Source organism: Cucurbita pepo, chromosome LG06, assembly GCF_002806865.2.
Source record: "Cucurbita pepo subsp. pepo cultivar mu-cu-16 chromosome LG06, ASM280686v2, whole genome shotgun sequence".
Classification (NCBI taxonomy): Eukaryota; Viridiplantae; Streptophyta; class Magnoliopsida; order Cucurbitales; family Cucurbitaceae; genus Cucurbita; species Cucurbita pepo.
Window position 1 is genome coordinate 190,972 of NC_036643.1, and position 20,759 is coordinate 211,730.

At 37.0% G+C, this 20,759-nt stretch overlaps 4 protein-coding genes across 5 annotated transcripts; 3 read left to right on the top strand and 1 right to left on the bottom strand.

Moving 5' to 3' along the window:
- The first annotated feature begins 337 nt into the window (after positions 1 to 337).
- LOC111796960 lies at positions 338 to 937 on the top strand. The gene has a single exon (XM_023679787.1). The coding sequence runs from the start codon at positions 418 to 420 to the stop codon at positions 742 to 744; it is 327 nt and encodes a 108-aa protein (XP_023535555.1). The 5' UTR covers positions 338 to 417; the 3' UTR covers positions 745 to 937.
- A 2,532-nt stretch (positions 938 to 3,469) lies between these two features.
- LOC111796957 (L-ascorbate oxidase homolog) lies at positions 3,470 to 8,421 on the top strand. Its single transcript, XM_023679782.1, has 8 exons — positions 3,470 to 3,793; positions 3,882 to 3,991; positions 5,276 to 5,546; positions 6,420 to 6,519; positions 6,610 to 6,955; positions 7,228 to 7,593; positions 7,694 to 7,772; positions 7,857 to 8,421. The coding sequence occupies exons 1-8, from the start codon at positions 3,650 to 3,652 to the stop codon at positions 8,067 to 8,069; spliced, it is 1,629 nt and encodes a 542-aa protein (XP_023535550.1). The 5' UTR covers positions 3,470 to 3,649; the 3' UTR covers positions 8,070 to 8,421.
- Positions 8,422 to 9,114: 693 nt separating this feature from the next.
- LOC111796958 (putative tRNA pseudouridine synthase Pus10) lies at positions 9,115 to 15,039 on the top strand. 2 transcript variants are annotated; one of them, XR_002815453.1, is made up of 17 exons: positions 9,115 to 9,360; positions 10,494 to 10,807; positions 11,306 to 11,426; positions 11,605 to 11,725; positions 12,079 to 12,197; positions 12,580 to 12,651; positions 12,755 to 12,823; positions 12,913 to 12,993; positions 13,072 to 13,191; positions 13,274 to 13,348; positions 13,479 to 13,559; positions 13,706 to 13,779; positions 13,871 to 13,931; positions 14,096 to 14,151; positions 14,261 to 14,349; positions 14,424 to 14,505; positions 14,887 to 15,039. XR_002815453.1 is itself a non-coding variant. In XM_023679783.1 (16 exons), exons 1-15 carry the CDS (start codon positions 9,202 to 9,204, stop codon positions 14,343 to 14,345), a joined length of 1,608 nt encoding a protein of 535 aa, XP_023535551.1. In that variant the 5' UTR covers positions 9,115 to 9,201; the 3' UTR covers positions 14,346 to 14,349; positions 14,424 to 14,680. The 2 variants fall into 2 exon arrangements, 1 of the variants encoding a protein (XP_023535551.1); XM_023679783.1 differs by lacking the exon at positions 14,887 to 15,039 and having other exon boundaries at positions 14,424 to 14,680.
- Positions 14,800 to 19,951, bottom strand: LOC111796956 (prolyl endopeptidase-like). The gene is made up of 12 exons (XM_023679781.1): positions 19,678 to 19,951; positions 19,258 to 19,477; positions 18,951 to 19,151; positions 18,770 to 18,840; positions 18,298 to 18,460; positions 16,941 to 17,534; positions 16,286 to 16,666; positions 16,117 to 16,192; positions 15,981 to 16,044; positions 15,773 to 15,908; positions 15,326 to 15,439; positions 14,800 to 15,205 (listed from the first exon to the last, which is right to left on the bottom strand). Exons 1-12 carry the CDS (start codon positions 19,767 to 19,769, stop codon positions 15,140 to 15,142), a joined length of 2,178 nt encoding a protein of 725 aa, XP_023535549.1. The 5' UTR covers positions 19,770 to 19,951; the 3' UTR covers positions 14,800 to 15,139.
- Between the last annotated feature and the right edge of the window lie 808 nt (positions 19,952 to 20,759).

The following is a 20,759-nucleotide window of genomic DNA, read 5'->3' on the forward strand; positions in this document are numbered from 1 at the left end:
ATAATTTATTTTATAATGCTTTAATTCTAGACTCTTTAGGCTGTAAAATACCATTCCACTTATTTTATTTTTATTCTTTCATATTATTATTCACGATTCCTTTCTATTTTAATACCATAATTATTATTTTAAAAAATATATTTATATTAAGTGAGACAAAACAACAGTGGTAAACAAATAATAGTAAACAAATAATAGTTGGAATATTGATTTTTAAAAAAAAAAATTAGAGAGAGCACCGGTTCTCTTATATGAAAGACGTGGCGCGCTGTAATTGGATGTAAGATTATCGAAGCCATGTTGTCACCCGTAGAGGATTGTACTTTACCATTTGGTGCTACGATCGCGAGAGAATTATTCAGCCTAATCGTCTGCCTTCGTTTTGGGGGGTTTTTTCGCGGTTTCAGTCTTCTTCCCATGGCGCCTTCATCTCCGTCTAGCTCAGCCCCTGAATTTCAAATGCCCAAAAAGCCACTCAGTTTATTCGCGAATGCACTAAAACGCAAGGATAGCTTCATTCAGTTCTTCGCCATGACTGGTATTTTGCTTCTAAGCGTCCGATCCTTGGGTCAGAAGTACCGTATCCACGACCTTCAAGAGGACACTACGGCTCTCAAACAAGAACAGGAAACCCTAATTGACCGTATGAAGAACATCAAGCGCAGCCTCCTTCACGAGGCATCGCTTGACTCCACTGGCCTCTTCGCATCCAGGCTTCGCCTTCTCTTCAGCCAAGAAGACTGACTGCTTTAAGTCTTCAATCTGTGAGTTTGTAGTCTCGGTTGTTATTTTACTTCCTTCATGCTTGTGTACTCAACTCACTCGATTTTGAAATTTCCCCTGCATTTTCTTGTTTCGGTTTGAAGCCTTCCAGAATGCTTGGTAGCGCCTTTCTTTTTATTTTGGTAATAAAGAGGTCAATTTAATCTTTGATTAAGTATTTTTTTTTTTTTTGTTTTGTTGATTTTTGGTTATTCTGAATTGGATGGTTGAATTTACTGTTTCAAGCAAATACAAAACCCTAGTGATTTAGGGTTTTAATGATGGTTCCTCTCTCATAGACTCTGCCCCTTTCGGGCTGCTGATTTATAGTGTGTCATCATTCTTACCACCAAGGCGTAGATCGAAATGGTATGGTGAATGGGGGGATTATGCCTCAAAGCTTCGAGCTCTGTAAAAATACGCTGAAAAAGCATAGATGAAAACTTAAAATTAGTATGGACGTTTTTGGAAACTTTCAGAGTACCTGTAGGAAATTATTCTTCCACGCTGATTCATGATTTCTATGGTGCTGTGAGATAATGTTGATCTTCTCATATAGAGATATCGAGAGATGAAAATTACTCTGTACGTTTTTCAGGAAGAAATCCTGGAGGTCTGATAGTTGCCAGGATTGGATCGTGAAACATCTAGTTCCTTTACCTTCAACTATGATATGTGTCGACTAATGTTAAAGCTCCTGATTGTGTAATTTCTGGCATAAGGATACTACAAAGCTTATGTTGTGCTATTCTTGTGATGTCGGATAAATGAATCCATTCTCCCAAGAACGCTGTAAGCTCTGATAGAAGAGCTGTTTGGACTTTGGACCCATGTCTTCAAAGGCATTTCTTATAAAACCTAGTGTGCCCCCCTACGAGCCAGAGGAAAAACGTCCAAGGGCCCACTTTTCATATTCATGTGATGGATAGTTCTTAGAGATTAATCTTTACATGGGACGGTCCTAAAACTAACATGTATAGGGTAGAATAGATGTTCTGATTCTTTTATAAGTCGCCGTTAGATGGAGAGAGTTTGCTTTGTGCCCACAGTTCTAGTGATGTCTGCATCATTATCCTCCTCCTATAGTGCACCCTACAGGACTTTTGAACGCGGACGGTGAAGTACGAAGACAGTACCCTTTGATGTAGGACATATGAACTAATTCACGGAAAAGGTTTCTCATGATCAATTGATTGAACTTAGGAGCATCGCGTATGAATTCATTGGGTGTACCCAATAAGAGGGATACAATACTTTCAAATGATCCTCTCAAGGTGATGGATGGCATCATAAGGTCATGAGTGAAGCTACTTCAACAAACTTATTTACCATACAGCTGATTGAATTTTGAGCATTACTGTGTAGATTAAGTACACCACTACATTCATCCCTAAACTCCATAGAGCTATTTAACGATCTTGCTTGGCCTTCTTTTTTCTGTACTCATTTTCTAGAGCTCATCAAAAGCATTGATCATACTTCTTAGTATTTGGGGGATTCTAATCCCAAACTAGTTGCTTATATTTTTTTATGATTGACCTGCCTGGTCAAGTGAAGTGTGCTGGCATTTCTGGGATTGGGCATCAAAATTGAAAGCCAATGGTGAACTTTTTTTTTCCGATCATTTGTTTATTCCATTCTTTATCTTGAGAAGAGGGTCGTTGTCAGAGAATCCAAACCTTGATTTGAAATGATTTAAGGACGTAATGAGCATTTAATTTGAAAATAACTTGGGAGGAGCCCTCCTTTAGTTTAAAAATCCAATAGCGCGTTAACTCAACACACTGTCGCAATGCTACAGGGTCTGCAAGTTTGCCGCGATTATAGGGGTATCAGGTTGCTTGGCTTGGCGTTTTGGTTTATTCGATTGCGTTATTATATGGTATGGTTTCAATAATGTCGAGTCCACATGCAGCAAAAGTGGAGGTTGGCAGCTGTCTGTGGGTCAGGCGTTGTTTGCAGTGATGATTTGAACTTATTAGGGCATGGTTTTAGCGCCTCTTGCGGAACGTTTTCAAATCATGGATTTGACGTTTCCCTTTTTTTTTTTTTTTTTTTTTTTTTTTAAAAAAATTCTCAGAACAGGCCCTTTCCTATTATATTGCTTTTGGTGGCCTCAAACAATCTTTTTGTTGGCTAATTGCTGCAACGATTTGCCCTTATCGTCGGCTTGTTTCTTTATGTGAATTTATAATTAGTCCGGAGGTTCAAATACCCTCCCAAAACTCTAAGTTATTTGAGTTTTGTTCTATTGTAAATGTAGAATTGTACTTCGTTGCTGTGAAGTTCTGGATTAAATTGAATGAATTTATTCTTTTAATCAAAGTAAATGTTTTTAGAAATCTCGTAATTTTTCTAATATCGGACTAAAGTTTAGTCTATAAATATTTAAAGTTCTATCCTATAAATCTGTTGAAACTTTTTCCTAATAAATGTGTTTTAAAATTATGAGACTAACACCGATATAGATATAGATATGTTATAGATATGTTGATGGAGGAGAGATATAGATATAAAGATGTATTAGATTGAGAAGTAAAGTTTGAGGTCATTCAATCGGGAATTCAGCCAGCAGTCGCCACATGCTATTTCAGCCTTCAAAACCAAGCCATGTGAGAGACATACATGCAAAATTCATTATATAATGTATATGTGGGACCCCTCACCGACACTCCACACTCTTCTTCTTCTTCTCTCTCACTCTCTCACCCTCTCTAATTGTATTTGTATTTTCCCTCCTTAATTTATTTATTTTTGAAAAAGTTTCATTTATTCTTTCTTTTGCGGCTAAGACTCATGTTCCTCTTCCTGTATGGCACTTTAAATACTCCCCCATCACCTTCAACAACTCCATCTCTTTCCCCCTCTTCCATATTCCAATCCCAAAATGCTTCCTCTAACTTCCCCCTGCTTTGCACTCTGTGCATTCCTCTTCTTCTTCTCCCCCACCGTCTCCGCTGAAAATCCCTACCGCTTCTTCACCTGGAATGTCTCCTACGGCAACATTTACCCTCTCGCCGTTCGCCAGCAGGTTCGCTTCATTCTTCCCTTCCCTTCCTTCAACCATTTTTGCATCTTCTCTTTCTTAGTTTTCTTTGTTCTCATCTCTTCTTCTCCAGGGAATACTCATCAATGGCCAATTCCCTGGCCCTGACATCCACTGCGTCACCAATGACAACCTCATCATCAATGTCTTCAACAGCTTGGACGAGCCCTTCCTCATTTCCTGGTAATTTCCTTCTCTCTTTTTCTTCCGTTCAATTTCAGTCCGCAAAAAGGAAGGGGATTAAACCCCCCGCCCCCTCCCAAAAAAAAAAGAAAAAAAAAAAAGTAAAGTCCAACAGACACCGCCCCACTTATACTGCCATTACTGTACTAGACTTCAGTGCAAGCGTGTTTGTCGTGTTCTGGATTTGTAATTAGTTTTTTTTTTTATTTTTTATTTCAGAGATCTGACTTTTCACGCTTCCATTGACTTGTGTTTTTCTTGCTTTACTTTAATGTTTGTTTTGATGTCGTTACAAAATTTAAGTTATAAGGTCATGAAATCAATATTAGTGGGAGATTAAGTGATGTTACTACAGACGGATCTCTTATTTTAATATCAAGTTAAATAATGAACGGACCAAAAAGTTAAAGGTGATGATAGTTACAGAAAAACTGTGTGTTGACTGCTTCTATAAGCCCTGTCTCGTTTGTTCTTGTTTGTGGATTTGATGTTTTTTGTTCTGTTGACTAAAGCTGGAGTGGTTTTGAGTTTTGATAAGGACCTGTTTGTAATTGTTATCATTGTTACCGCCATTATGGATCAAGTTCTGAGCAGAATAATGGAGAATGAACTTTGTTTTTTGCTGAGAAAGCTTGAATCTCATGATTAATGGAGAATGAACTTTGTTTGCTGAGAAAGCTTGAATCTCATGATTAATGGAGAATGAACTTTGTTTGCTGAGAAAGCTTGAATCTCATGATTAATGGAGAATGAACTTTGTTTGCTGAGAAAGCTTGAATCTCATGATTAATGGAAGTCGTGTGAGTAATTAAGAAGGTGTTACTGGGGGAAACATTTATTATTTGGATAATTTGATTTTCTTTTTTTTTGTGGTTCCCTTTGGTCTGAGTCCTTTTATGATACATGTACCAGAAAGCAGAGTTGAGTGGGCTGATTAGGAGATATTTGGCCCACCAACCTAATTTCCAACACCTACTGCTCTTCTTTTTCTTCCTTTCCTCTAATGGAACTTTTTAATTGACTGCTTTGTTCCCTTTTCTTTTTTCATCAAAACTTTCAAAATACTCATTTTCTTTTACTTAAACCACAATTTTATCACTTGAAATATTACCAAATCTGAAATCGTCGGGCAAAGAAACAAAATCATAAAAAGAGGTTTAAAACGAATTAAACAGCTAATTTTGCACCCAAAGTATATATATATATATATATATATATATTTAATTTCGTCTTCTTTTAGGTTGGAATATTCTTATCACCTTACATTGGAATTGTGCAATTCAGGAACGGAATTCAACAGAGAAGAAACTCATACGAAGACGGTGTTTATGGAACAACGTGCCCAATCCCTCCAGGGAAGAACTTCACGTACATTCTGCAAGTAAAGGATCAGATCGGCAGCTTTTACTATTTCCCCTCTTTGGCCTTCCACAAGGCCGCCGGCGGTTTCGGCGGCATCAGAATCCTCAGCCGCCCCCGGATCCCGGTCCCCTTCCCCGATCCCGACGGCGACTACACTGTCCTCATCGGCGACTGGTACAAGTCCAATCACACGGTATGTTTAAATCTGCGAGCGTTTTTTTACTTCTTTTTTTAAAGAATAAATAATAAAAAAATTTGAAGAAAGGAAATGTTGGAAACCGGGGAGTGGGCGGTGACTGCGGATCGCATTATCGCAATGTTTTTCCGTCGGTAGCTGGTGGGGTCCACTCCGTGACTTGAATTATTGGCGACCGAATCAATTGTTCGCTTTTTTGTTCGGTGGGGTTTAATGATTTGGGAATGGTCGCGTACCGAATTTTTTTTAAATAATTATGGCTCGATTTCCCTTATTTTATTGAAATTAAGATGCACAATTTCTAATTTTTAAATTCTGCTTGAAGAATTTAATTAAATGGCCAACAATTTTGTAGAAAAATAAATTATTTAATGGTAATTAAAAGTGAATTTCTATTTATTTTTCATATCTTACTAATACATAACATAGTGTTCGAAACTGCATTTTATATTAGTATTACCTTTAAATTTTAATTTTGTTTGAATTATGTTTTCTTTTTCTGTGAAATTTCAAACTTTTTTGATAAACTTGAAAGTGTTTATAATTTTAGGGTAATTGTATAAATGTGGATGCTCAATGAATTTGAGCTTTTATCAAATCGTTAATGATAAATTACTCCTTATAAATAAAAGGTTTTTGTAATACAATATTTGAAGATTGACCGACTAGAATAGAACCTTAAAAAGTTTTTTGAGACAGAAAAATAATTTGATGAAATCAAATCGAAGTTTATAATAGAATCTTAAAAACTCAAGTATTTGGTATCCGTAGTAGAATGTTATTTATTTATACATTTATTTTTTAAATAGCATTTCCCGTTTGCCTTCTATTTTCTTATGTGGGCCTTTAAAATTTGGGCATGGTGAATAGACCCTGAAGGCTCATCTGGATCGTGGTAAGAAGCTTCCATTTCCGAATGGAATCCTCATCAATGGCCGTGGCAATGATACCTCTTTTAGCGTTGAACAAGGTACATTGCTTGTCTAATTTAATTATTGATTCAAAGGAAAATGACTGTGTAATGGAAACGAGATTATGATTTATGTCAATGCTGTTGCAGGAAAAACATACAGGCTGAGAATTTCAAATGTGGGGCTGGAGCATTCCCTCAACTTCCGAATTCAAGGTCATAAAATGAAGCTTGTAGAGGTGGAAGGAACACATACCCTTCAAACGACCTACTCGTCGCTCGATGTTCATGTTGGTCAGTCTTACTCTGTGCTCGTCACGGCTGATCAGCCAGCTCAGGACTACTACATTGTCGTCTCCACTCGCTTCACTTATCGGGTACTCTCCACCACTGGCATTCTTCATTACAGTAACTCTGCTGGCCCTGTCAAAGGCCCCCCTCCCGGTGGTCCAACAATACAGATCGACTGGTCCCTCAACCAAGCCCGGTCTATTAGGTTAGATACTTTCTATCCACCATCCTTTCAGCTTGAGTCAAGTAGTAATAGGCTGTAGGTAAACAACTTGGAAGCTTTAGCTTTTGGATTTAAGCTTTGTGAACCAAACTAATGTCTAGAATCCATATGTAGGAAGAAATTTTGATGTTCTAACATATTAACTTATATTGGCCTTTTTTTCATTATATTCCCCACTGAATCGTTCCAAAGGGTTAGTGTTTAGTTTTCCAAGTATTGGTATTGCCTTGATTATGACTTTTCTTTTTTTGCAGAACCAATCTTACAGCCAGTGGACCAAGGCCAAACCCACAAGGATCTTATCACTATGGTCTCATAAACACAACCAAAACCATCATACTTGCAAGTTCTGCTGGTCAAGTCAACCGCAAACAAAGGTATGCAGTTAACAGCGTATCCTTCAACCCTGCTGACACTCCCCTGAAACTTGCGGACTTCTTCAAAATTGGTGGGGTTTTTCGTGTCGGAAGCATCTCTGATAGGCCCACCGGTGGAGGAATCTACCTCGACACATCCGTGATGGGTGCAGACTATAGAGCATTTGTAGAAATTGTGTTTCAAAACAATGAGAACATTGTCCAAAGTTGGCATATTGATGGCTACTCTTTCTTTGTGGTCGGGTAAGCTTGCATTCTAAGGATGGCTGACTCTGGTGTTTTTTACTATATGATTGTCAGTCTATGGTTCAAAACTCAATTTCTGAAAGTGTTCTATTTTCAGCATGGATGGAGGCCAATGGACACAGTCTAGCAGAAATCAATACAATCTCCGAGATGCAATCGCTCGTTGCACAATTCAGGTGAGCATCGAGTATCGATTCCCTTCTGGCTTTCTTCCCCACAAATCCTCTGCTTAAATGGGCTGATGATGGTGTTTGGTGCAGGTCTACCCTTTCTCGTGGACTGCAATTTACGTGGCCCTCGATAATGTAGGAATGTGGAACGTGAGGTCGGAGTTTTGGGCAAGACAGTATCTCGGACAACAATTCTACCTCCGCGTCTATACGCCATCGACTTCACTCAGGGATGAGTTTCCCATTCCAAAGAATGCTCTTCTGTGTGGCAGGGCAAGCGGTAGACACACTAGACCGCTCTAAATCAGTAGCCGTTCCAAATACTTAGACACCCCACAAGGTAGTTAAAGTCTATCTTAGCTTTAATATATGATGAAAAAAAGCAAGGTCTCTTTGCTTTCATATTGTTGTAGACAGGAACATCTATAGTTAGACTATCTATAGTTAGACTGCCCGGTCCTCCAGTCGACCCCAGCTCGGGGTCAGGTCACATTCTTTCTCTAGATATCATTCCATTGCCTTGCCCATTTGGTCATCTTCTCTCTATGATATTGTTACCTGTCAATGTTATTTAATATCAGATTGTTTTGCTTTGAGGTGTGGATAAAATCTACCATTCCAAAATAACATGTATTTCGCATTATTTTTCTTGTTTTGTTTACCTTGTCACTCTTTTGAATGGAGTATGTGTCTAGCAATGATGTGAGATCGGCCTACACAGTTACCTTTTTCTATGTACTCCATTTTGTCGACATTTTAAAGCTCACTCGTTTGTTCGGGCTTGACGACTAATGGTACATGAAATTAGTTTGGGTTTATTTGATAATAAACTTTTCCAATCTGCCATTTAAAAAAAAATATTCAAAATTTCAACTACTAAAATTGGGAATTTGTAATTTTTTACATATATTTTTTAACTATTTAATTCTATTGTGCATCCAAAATTTTACATATTAGAGGTTTGTGTGGATACATAGTATTTGGCCCTTACTAAATTATCTATTCTTCAACTAAATTATATTTAAATGGACGAATAACCAACTTTTGAAGTGATTCGATTAGGTGTTCTCATTGAAGATTAAATCGAAAATATTTACCTAATGAAATGGAGGTTTACGTAGTGAAGTTTATTAAATTAAAGTATAAAGACAAAAACACAACTTCCTCACGCAATGAAATGGTTAAGCCAATACGACGACGTTTTACAATGTCTCAGGACTCTGGATTGGAAACACGATTTTCACCCTGTCCACGTGTACGGAATCGAAGTGATCCAACGATCAAGAATGCGGAACAGGAAGCGTGGGTACCAAACGTGCCAAGTACAAACTATATATAAGCTTCCCTTCCCTTGCCGCTATTGAACTGAAAAGTTCACTAAACTAACAAGTCGGCGGACAAGTCTCTGCAGAGGATTGCTTTCTGGAGTTCTTCTATGGCCAACGAACAGGACGAAGTGGCTGCTGATCTTGAGGCGACACTACTTTCTTCCGCCGCTCAACAAGCCATTTCTCCGAATGATGAACTGCACGTTCTTAACGATGCCGTCCCGCAGATGCCTTCTTACGTGACGAAAGACCTGTTGTCGATTGGAGTACGTTTTCTTGTCTTTGAACCTTTCACTCGAACATAGGATTTCGTAGTCTATACAGCCGTCGTTAGGAATGCGATCAATTACTCTCACTTCTTATCTTGATAGTTTGCAGTTTCGAGCAAATTCTAGTGGTGTTTGAATGTCCTTGTTTATTTGGTCGCTATCCTTAATTTTTTTTTTCATTCATTTCATCCTAAGATCTCGTAGTTAAGAACAATCGTCGTTAGGAATGCGATCGATGAAACTATCACTTCATAACTTGATAGTTGCAGTCTGGAGGAAGTTTCCGGTTGTGTTTCTATGTTCAATCGCTATTATTAGTTTGTCCTCGCAACCTAAAATTTGTAGTTAATTAGGAATGCGATGGATACAACTTTCGCTTCATTACTTGACGGTTCGCATTTTGGAGGAAATTCCGTTGTGTCTGAATGTGCTTTTTCATTCGATCGCTAACCTCAATATTTTCCTCACTTGAACCTAGGTTTCATAGCGAAATAACTATTGATAGGAAGGCGATTGATATAACGACCATTACATTTACCTTATATCTCGATGGCCTGTAGTTTGGAGAATATTTCTTTTGTGTTTGAATGTGCTCCTTTATTCGATCGCTATTCTTGATTTTTTACCTCACCGAGTTAGGGTTGTATATTATCGTGGCACCTTTAACATGATAAGTTGTCGTTCTTTCCAAATTTCAGACTTATGTGTTCTGTTTTTTTGTTTTTTTTTTATTATTTATACTGTAAATGCGTGCAAGTTGGTTTTCTATCTTTCATGGCATTTCATTTTATGTATGTTTTTGCTTGCGATTTAGCAATATCAGCTTTACAAGTCCGGTTAAATTCTTAAAAGTAATGACGTCTGTTTATTACCAGCATGATGCTGAGGATAATGATTTTTAATAGTAATAAAAAATCAGAAGAAGATGATGAAAGGAGTAGCATCGGCAGCAGCATTTTTTATTGGTGCCTAATAATGGCCTACTGCTGATCAGCATCTATTGTGTTCTAGGATGCATTTGGTGGTGTTTTTCTGCTTTTTTTTTNCAATGATATTGGCATGTATTGGAATTACATCAAGGATACTGTTTGCGATAGCCAGATGATGTTTGGTCAATACTTTCGTTGCAGGTATGCATACCCTGCATCATTCGGCTATCTGGCATTGAAAGGCACCATTATTCCTTCTCACTGTCGGTACCAATCGTAGGTTCTGACAAGGAGGCAATTGATGATGATATTGATAGAAACATTTGCTGCCTATGTTTAGGTATTTTGCAGTTCAGTTATATTGATGACAAAGGTAACTTCGTAAAATGTAAGGGAGTTGATGATTTAGCTGTCTCAATTTCCGAGCTGGTAAAGAAAGAAGGCCATCAGATTGATAATTTTTCTCTTGAGGTGTCAATTCCTTCGATCATTCTGGAGAATGAGAAGCTTGTTTGGTAAGACCCCCCCCCCCCCCCCCCCCCCCCCCCCCNAAATTGTGTGAAAAGAAATTGATAGTTTTTTTCTTTGTGTTTTTTTAAACAATAAAATAAACTTGTTTGGTATTTATTTTTGTTTATGGCTTTTGTATTCTAAATAGAAATCCAGTTAATGAAATAAATTTTGTGAAGAGAGAATGAAAACAAGTTTATAATTAGAGCATTATCAAACAAATGATTTTGAAAAACAAAAAATTGGATATATTATACATATTTTGTTTAGCTCTTCAATTTGGCTGATCCTTTGGTAGCTTTTCTAAAAACAGAAAGTAAAAGTATTAGATCAGAGGGGGGAAAATTATTGAGTGATTTCATATGAGACACGGCTGAAGGAAATGATCCTCTTGAAACCTCTTTTTGGTTTGTGCTACCAAGTCTTGTTAATATTGGACTTTCAATAGTCCATTTAACGTGTCAATTCATTTTGTAGTAATTATTTTCATCCCTGGATTGCAGGCTGTATTTGAAAAGAAAATATGGGTCTGAACACTGGTTCCAGGGCAAGCCTCCTCCTATATCTCTTTCGGCGAAAGATGCATTAAAAATATGTATAACAAAGCCTCTTGAAACTTTACTGGTGAGTACAGTTGCACCTCAACATTGTTGACTGAAGACAAGGGTTATCTTTTGGAAAATGATGCAAACGAACCTTTCATCTTAAAGAGGACCATTCTTTAAGTAATTTGTTCCTTTTATAATTTGGGTGTTTGAAGGGAAAAGTTCATTGATTAATATTTATCGATGAAGTTATGCAGGATTGCAAATCTAGTTCAAGTGGTCTGCGCATTCGGTTAACTTATAGTCATCCTAAAGCTTCAAACAGCAATGGTAGTTCCAACAAAAGACAACAGGACGGCTGCAAGATGAGAAAAATTGGCAAGTTAATTCAACCTTTGTTATCAAATTGTCACCACTGTTTTATATAGATTGAGAAATGATAAGTTATCTATTACTGCCATAAATTTTCTCATTCTCTTCAAGTTTATTGGATGACAAGTTCAAATAATCTTTATGTTTGGAAGTACATGAATATTAAATTCATACCAATACCGCTTCATATGTTCTCTCCTTTTCTCTTAGGGGTCTTCTTGTCGTTTCTATTTCCTAAATCCTATAGGGATGCCGTGATCAATTCCTAACCTTTAGGAACCCAGTGTAGATAATTGATTTCTGTTTGTTTACATGTATTAAATCACTTACCACTGAAACTATTGATGATTCTATTGCAGCTTGCAATGATGAAACCTTGGATATTTCGAAGTATGGTGCCAATTCTGTCGCTGATAATTGTTTCAATCCTTCACAAGAAGTTGAACTTTCTAAGTGCTTTGAATTTCCTCAAGAAAAGGTTAGTTTGTTATATAGTATTTAAATGATTAAAAAAGATGATGTCACTGTCTGAATGAACTTTGGTATTTATGTCCTTCTAGTTATTAAAAAAATGTAACCTTTACCGTTTGATTTCATTGAAAGTGTACTTGATTCACTTGATTTATACGGTATGATTTGACCCAAGGATTTAAAGTTAATATACTATAGGTTCATGATGAAGAAAAGTATGGTGTGAATCTTTTTCTTATTATCATTTTCTAATTTCGGTTTAAGGGACTTGAAAGATAATTCTATGGTGTGCTTTGTAATTTGGTGTTTACTTTCGCGTACAGATTTTTGTTACTTTTTTAACTGGTTACTAATAGTGGTAATCTCTGCCCCAAATCAATTCTATCTAGATCAATGAACCATGCCATTTGGCTCTAATTTGTTATAGGACTTCAATCTACTTGATTGGCAGATACATTAAGGTAACTAAGTTCTACTTTTCCACTTTTCATCTTTTCCCCCAGGAAGACGTGGTTGTGTATTTCACTGACTCATAACTCCCTGGATTATGAACTTTTATTGTAGTATTCAAGAAATGTGAGTCAAACACGGTGGGTAATCGGTGATGAGAGAATGGGAGAGGCATCTGTCGAGGTAGTGATTGTTTCTTTGGTGACCGTCTGTTCTATTATACAACTGTTCATGTGGCAAGAAAAAGTTGAAAGTATCATGGGTATCTGCAGGAGATTCTAGGCAACAATATTCTCCCCCTCTGTCGGGGTGATAGTTACAAGTTCCATGCTGCTGGTAGAGAGGATCTCGATGTACTGAAAATCTGATTTCATTTAATTGACAAACAGGAGGTCAGTTACTGTTTAATTAAAATTCAATTTTCTTGTCAGGTTCGGATGTTGGGTTCAGGTAGACCTTTCCTGGTTGAGATACAGAATGCCCGTCTTCTCCCATCTGAGATGATTATAAATGAAATTGAGTCGAAGATAAATGGCTCAAAAAATAAATTGGTAACATACTGTTCATGTTGTGTTGCTTATTCAATTGATTAAAATAGCTGCAAACTGCATACCAATCACATTATTATTGCAGATTGGCGTAAGAAATCTGAAAGTGGTAGGCAGCGAGGGTTGGGCCTTCGTGCAAGAAGGAGAAGCAGAGAAGCAGGTTTTCTCTATGAACAATCTTTTTGTTGATTACAATTTCCAAGTTTTGTTGAATTAAATGGAACGAGGCTTGTGCTTAATGGTGGAATAAAGAAGTCTGCATTCTGTATTTGTGACTGTTAATCATGCAGAAGCAATATGCTGCACTTGTGTGGACGTCTCGCCCACTTGAGGATGATGATTTGTTGTCAATATCATCACTCAAAGACCTGGTGAGGAGTTCAGAAAGCTTGATGCTCTTGTTTCATTGTTCATTTTTAATGCATAACATTTTAGTTGCATACGAAAACTTGGGTCCTGTTTGAGCTATATGTCTTTTCTTGGCGAAATATGCTTATGAATTTTTATTCTTGTGCAGAAAATTTTGCAGAGAACTCCAATAAGAGTGCTTCATCGCCGTAGTCCATTAGAACGTGAAAAGATCATCCACTGGTTGGAGCCCTTTCTAATTGTACAGTAATATGCAATAATCCATTCATGCTTTTCACCGAGGATCACTAACGGTGCTCTCACTTATTTTTAGGATGAGGATTGAGAAGGTAGCTGAAAGTTCTCAGTATTATCTCCTGCATTTGTGTACCCAGGTATATATTTTTAACATTGAATGAAGACCACGGTTTGTAATGGATAAATAGCTCTATGTATATATGTCTTAATTTCCTGAGCCTTTCAATTGGAATTATTTAAAAATGTAATCTAAAGGATGGGAATAATTGGACTTAAAAACTAAGTGTTCTTTGTAACATAGGCTGGAACGTACATTAAAGAATTTGTCCATGGAGATCTTGGTCGCACGCATCCCAGGTATTAGGAACGCTAACTCTCTGAATTTCGTATTGGGAGTTGCTCTGATATCCATACTTGGAGTCCTATTTTGTCTTGACTTCTATTCTGGGTTCCTTTTTTATTACAGTATAGGATCTATTCTTAGTTGCAGAGCAGAGATTCTTCAGCTTGACGTTACGGATATAAAAATGGACGGCCATCTCGCTGAATAAAAAGGTTAAGTGTCTTCCTGCGGGATTGTACTGCCTCCTGTCTGATCACGTTTGATCAACTTGTCACAATATTTACAGGTTCATTAATGGGAGCATGATTCGAGATTGTATTCGTGTCATCACTCAGAATTCGGTGCTCAAGTGCTCACATGGCGAAATGGTAATTTAATTTTTGAAAATAGATTTATTCGCTTTGATAATTTAAAATAGACTTCTTTTTTAGAATCTAAACTTTGCCCGTTTCATTCATAGACACATTAGGGGGAGGTCATAAACATATGATCAAAAATTAAGTTATGGCATTTATAATTCATTGAATTTTCTTTTTGTTTTTAGACCAGTTGTGATTTCTCCCTTCTATTTTAGAGAGAATACAGTAAAATAAATCAAACGAATTATAAACTAAAAAATGAATCAGTTTACATGTTTTCATATGTATCAACTAAATTTCAAATTATGAAACTAGTAACTCAAGTAAATATATTTAGAAGATAAAAATATAAAGCATATTATCCTTATCCCTCATTTTTTCACTGCATAGGTCTTATTCATCCAGCGTTAAATCTTCCAAGTTTCTTAATACCTGTATAAAGAATTCTTACGAGCCTCGCCATAAAAAGAAACGTATATCAGAAGTTCTTTATGTTTCTTTCTGACTTGGCGGAAGCCACAAATATTGCCGCTCAAATTTTTTTAAAAAATTCATGAGGCAATGAGTAAATGGTTGCAGCACGGGAAAATGTAGACGGCTCGGAACCTCGAATGCCACCTCTGATTTGTATCTAATATAAAATCTAATCGATCCACGTCGCTGCCAACATCTTGGCCATGAAGGCATAACGATCAGATGCTTCGTCGATCTGTAATTTAACAAAATTGATGCCAATTATTTGATATTATGTGCAAATAAAGTAGTCAATATTTTACTCTTAAGGAAAATGTGAATAAACTATGTGCAATCAAACACACTTGAAGATTACCATTTTCTGAGTAGGCCGACCGGCTCCATGGCCCGCCTTGCACTCGATGCGACCAATTATAGGGTTGGTTTGGGGGCTTTTCTCCAAGCTCGTGCACAGAATATATTGCATTGTCTGAAAATACCGATAATAAGAAAGAAATTAAGTGAAGATTCACGAATAGGACTAAAATTTATACCTAACATGGTGAAGATTAAGTGTAATCGCCCTATGATGGTCAATTTAAGCAAAACCGAGGTACTAGAATTTATACATAATATGTTAAGTTTCAGCGAAATCATCATACGATGTCCAATTTAAGCAAAAATGAAGTAAAGAGGGGTAAAAAAAACCAACCAAAATTTCAAAAACAGTTTTGATGCAAAGATGAACCCAGAAAAATACGGTTGAGAAATATGAATGTGAAGTAAACAAAGCTAAATCTCCGCATGTTAGAAAAGTACTGACCGCCAATAACTTCAATGAATGCAATGGCACAACACGGTCATCGTGATCGGCGGTTAGTAGCATGGTTGATGGGTACTGCAGAAGTCGATCAGGATGCTGTTCCCAAGGCCTCTTGACATTGTGGAGCGGGGAATACCTGGAAACAGTAACAGGATTATAACAAAACGCAACCAAGATGTGTTACGCAGAGAATAAAAACTTCACTCACTTGATGAGCCACTTGAACTCTTCCTCGTTGTCCGAACAACCATAATCAGAAGTCCAGGCATGACCTAAGGGCAATTACTTGATTAAACACGCAACTCACAAATAAAAATCAATGTTGCTGTATGTCATGAACCAACCTATCGTAAACTTATGGAATCGCAGCATGTCCATAACACCAACATGAGCCAATGCACAACCAAAAAGATCGGGTCTCTGCCACAGAAAGGCATTCAGTACCTCATTGAAGACTTGGTTCGATATTAGATATGTATATGTGTAAAATAAGACTTAGAAAAGGTTTCACACCTGATTGATGCAAGCTCCAACGAGAAGCCCTCCGTTGCTTCCACCTTCAATGCACAATTTACTGGGTTGGGTATAACCAGCAGAAACAAGATATTCAGCAGAAGAAATGAAGTCGTCAAAGCAATTCTGCTTCTTTGCAAGAGAACCTGCTTTGTGCCATTCCTCCCCATATTCTCCACCACCACGAATGTTAGCTATGCAGAAAACAGCACCTAAATGCCTTGCAAGTACTGTACGACTCACACTAAAATATGGTGTCAGGTTAATGTTAAATCCACCATACCCATATAGCAAGCAAGGGTGTGATCCATCCAACACAATATTCTTTCGGGCCACAATGAACATTGGTATTTTTGTTCCATCCTTGCTACGCACAAAAACCTATACAAAAGAAGAACAATAAAAGGTCTGGAAGAGAAAATTATCCATAGGAAATGCATATTTCTTGGTGTTGACAGAGAAAGACTCAAACCCTGTAGTCCCATCTGAAAAATGAAAACAAATGAATTTCTGGGATCTTCATATAATAGTGCAATGAATGGGCTAAATTGACCAAAGAAATAAATGGTCAGACTGCTAAGATATGCCGATTGACAACAGCGATAACTAAGTGACAAATTTTGGACCAAGTTTTCAACATATAAATTACTCTTACCTGGTCAACATGGAATTCTGAACGGTCAAATCCAGGAACAACAATTTCACGGAATATCTTCATATCTGGAGTCCCAGACTCCAAATTATACTGATAAATAATTCCAGGTGTAAGAAAGCTAGTAAACCCAATGAAAATTAGACTATCTTCACGCCTAGCAGAAATTCCATCAACTGAGCCAATATCAATGGGTAGCTGATGCAACAAGGAACCTGACTTCAAGTCCCTTATCTGCAGAACATATTTAACATCACTCAAGTAGCTCACTATCATCTGATCGCCATTAACAGCACAAGCAGATTCTAGCACGTCCTTTTCAGATTCTGGAAGTAATTCTGTCCAAACTGAAGGATCATTCAGATCCACTCTCACAAGTTTATATTTTGGAGCATTTTTATTTGTTATAAAGGTGAACAATGTGTCATCGTTTGCAATGGCATGATACTGAGCATCAAAGTCATCAATAAGCTTTGTAAAAGGAAGCAGCTCATTTTTCTCCCTGAAGCCTTCAAGTCCATTAGGAAGTGCCGATATGTTACAATAGTAAAATTTGTTGACTGGATCACAGCCCTCCTCAATTTCCATAAGGACATACTGGAAAATAAAATAGTGATAGTAAAGATGTATACGCAACTGGATAACCATCAATCAAAACTGAAATATATAAGGAAATATTTTTATTGTACACATGCTTGCATGATAAAAGACACTTGACGGGAGATTTGAATAGGAGCAATGGTAAACTTATGCTCACATGGGTAATGGCATATATGTCAATGCTGTAGAGTTTAAAACAATCATCTATAGGATAAATAGTGCATAACAATGACAAAAAAAAAATATATATATATATATATATATATATATATATATATATATAAGAACTTTAACCTCTAACATAGCTAAGAGGCAAAAGAGTTGTGTTTATACATTCACATTGATCTTTTAAATTTAACTCCGTGAGGATGGCAGAGAGATGTTTCTTGGAGAAAAAATGAAATAAAACAACCTCATACCACAGAGTGACCACTTATATTGTATACAACTTACAACCATCTCAAATATTTTCCTGTTAAGGCCTATAACAGGAGGACAACTTAAGTTATTCACGATTCAGGGAAACAATGAAAGAAAACACTTGTATTTATTTCATAAATGCCAAGTAAGAATGGGAAGTGGTTGACATGAACAGCAAGGCCATAATTTAAGCAGCAACACAGAGGACGTGAAACCAATAATTAATAACTTGGTTATAACAGTAATAAGAGCTCCAAGAACACAATGTAGCCGGCAAGTGGCAAAAAATCAGAGACCAATCGTAAGAAAACTCCAAATCCATGAATCAGGGGATTAATACCTTTCCATCATCAGTAACAGTGGCTGAAAAGAGGTATTTAGGATGGTCTTGATCTCTCCAACATAAAACATCATCAGATTGATCACTTCCCAAGAAATGGTAGTATAATTCATGATAAAGATTTGCATTCGTCTCAGTACCAGCATCTAAACTTCCTACTTCTCTACAGTGCCAAGAAGAAAACCAAAATATATAATTCATTATCAGTAATAAAAAATAAAAGCAAAGGGAAAAAAGTTTAAATCAATCCTGCAGACTAAACTGCCTAGCTTCTGAACAAGTTGATAAAAAAGTCAGTGTCTCCATTCAATCTAAATAAGCAGTCGTGCTAATTTCCTACATTCTATTCTCAATATGTCCATGTTCCATAAAATTTGACAACAATCCATTGCATAATACTTTCAATCAAACATAAGTTCGTTGATTGGACAATCATGCCAGGGACCTAAGTAGCACTTTACATGACACTCACTTGGGAGCAGGATAGCGGCTGTAGAAAAAACCTTTGCCGTCAACTGTCCAACTAATACTAGAAAACTTTACCTGAAAGATCAGAGATCACATATATCAGGTCATTACATCGAAACTTTCTTCATTTTGCCGTTCCAGTAAACAATGGGAAAAGAAAATAAAAACATACTTCAATTACTCACCCATGACAATGTATCCGGTTCAGTTTTCTTATCATCGATTCGCATGACCTTAATTGTCACCCAATCACTGCCGCTTGAACTAAGCCCATACGCCAAGTATTTTGCATCCTTGCTGACGGAAAGATTACTCAACGAGACTGTTCCGTCTTCGCTTAGCGCATTAGGATCCAGCAAAACCTCAGGTTCTCCATCCAAACTATCCTGGATGTAGAATCGGAAGGAAAGAAAAAGAAGATACACAATGCACGCATTAGTCAGCTAAAGAGCGGACAGCGAAAAGACGAAACTGAATGCGAAGTCCACAAACCTGAACATAGAGAACACTCTGCGCCTGAAGGCCAGTATTGTGATTGTAGAAGTACTTATTCCCTCGCTTAAACGGCGGTTCATATCGCGGATGATCAAAGAGTTCAGTGATCTTCGCGCGGAGCTTTTCTCTAGTATCACACTTCTGAAGCACCGATTCCGTCAATTTCACCTGTTCCTGCACGAACTCCTTCACTTCCTCAGCGTCAGGATCTTCAAGCCTGGGAACAAGCCTCAATGCGATTAGACTTCTCAAAAACCGAGGAGCATGTTCAAAGGCAGAAAAACAGATCGAGAACTTGATAAGATCCGTCATGAAAAGAACAGCGGCAAAACAGCAAAGACTCCACACAAGACCAGAGTAGAAACATTCAGAACAAATCAACTATTGAAAATGAAGCGGAAATTGGAGAGCGGTTACCATCGGTAAGGGTCGGCGATCTGGACGCCGTGATAATCCTCCACAACAGAGTCATCTCTGCGAGCGGTAGGGTAGAGCAATGGACCGATCATCCTACGGCGGGAGGGCTTGAAGAAGGAGGAAGAAGGTTGAATTGAAAAGAAAGGACGCAGAGAGCGAGAGAAAAGGAAATGGCAGAGAAGAAATTGGAGGCGAGGCGCGAAGAGCGGGGAGAAGGATAGCGGGATATATTTATGTCGAAGCGCTCTCTTTCACTTCAATCTTAACAAAATTGGGCTTTCCCCTTCTCGCCTCCCACGTCCTTTTCGCCCATTACATACAAATCCTCACTTTTGAAAGTATATCCTCATTTCTTACAACTTTCTTCTTTCAAGGAAATAAATAAATGTAGCATATGTATATAAACTTCAAACATAGGTTTAATTTTAGATGTTATTTTCATCATAAATTTAAAATTTATTATAGAAGAGTAGGTGAATGGAAATTTTATTATAGAACTGGTTAGCTGTGGAAATCCCTCTTTGGTATTTAAATATGTTAGGTGTGGAAATCCCTCTTTAATATTTAAAAATGTGAGACTAACCACTAAGAGTAAGGGATGTGAGATTGAATGAGTTCTAAATTTAGTAAATGGAACCGCCTTGGTAATGCTGAGTTACTTTTGGGCTTTCTTGTGAGGACCATTAGTTGGGGGTCCAGCCATTTCTCGGTTAATTTTATTCACTTAATTTTGTCATTTTAACTTTTTTAAATAATAACCCATAAGTTCATAAGAGTTTATGTAATTGATTAAGGTAATTAATGAAGTTAAAAGTCAGTTTTAATTAAGTTTATAATGGGTTCTACAAACCACTAAAAAGTTAAATACTTTTTTAATCACTATTAACTAAAAATTCAATGCAAAAAATCAAGTCAAAAGGCCCACTCAATACCATTTTTTTATTTTAAAAAGTTAAATTTCATTTACTTTATGAATAATGAAGTATTTAGATTAAATCATACATTTGGAAATCCTTTTTGATATTTAAAATAAAGATTATAAAAAAGTATTATAACGAATAAATTACTTTTTCACAAATAAA

Excerpts from the sequence above, each read along its gene's own strand:
- LOC111796960 (XM_023679787.1), top strand. The coding sequence starts at position 418 with ATGGCGCCTTCATCTCCGTCTAGCTCAGCCCCTGAATTTCAAATGCCC.
- LOC111796957 (XM_023679782.1), top strand. The coding sequence starts at position 3,650 with ATGCTTCCTCTAACTTCCCCCTGCTTTGCACTCTGTGCATTCCTCTTC. Across the intron at positions 6,956-7,227 it reads AACCAAGCCCGGTCTATTAG|AACCAATCTTACAGCCAGTG; the intron begins GTTAGATACTTT and ends CTTTTTTTGCAG. Across the intron at positions 7,594-7,693 it reads TACTCTTTCTTTGTGGTCGG|CATGGATGGAGGCCAATGGA; the intron begins GTAAGCTTGCAT and ends TTCTATTTTCAG.
- LOC111796958 (XM_023679783.1), top strand. The coding sequence starts at position 9,202 with ATGGCCAACGAACAGGACGAAGTGGCTGCTGATCTTGAGGCGACACTA. Across the intron at positions 13,349-13,478 it reads AAGGAGAAGCAGAGAAGCAG|AAGCAATATGCTGCACTTGT; the intron begins GTTTTCTCTATG and ends TTAATCATGCAG. Across the intron at positions 14,152-14,260 it reads CTTGGTCGCACGCATCCCAG|TATAGGATCTATTCTTAGTT; the intron begins GTATTAGGAACG and ends TTTTTATTACAG.
- LOC111796956 (XM_023679781.1), bottom strand. The coding sequence starts at position 19,769 with ATGATCGGTCCATTGCTCTACCCTACCGCTCGCAGAGATGACTCTGTT. Across the intron at positions 18,461-18,769 it reads AGCCGCTATCCTGCTCCCAA|AGAAGTAGGAAGTTTAGATG; the intron begins GTGAGTGTCATG and ends TTGGCACTGTAG. Across the intron at positions 15,909-15,980 it reads GAGTTCAAGTGGCTCATCAA|GTATTCCCCGCTCCACAATG; the intron begins GTGAGTGAAGTT and ends TACTGTTTCCAG.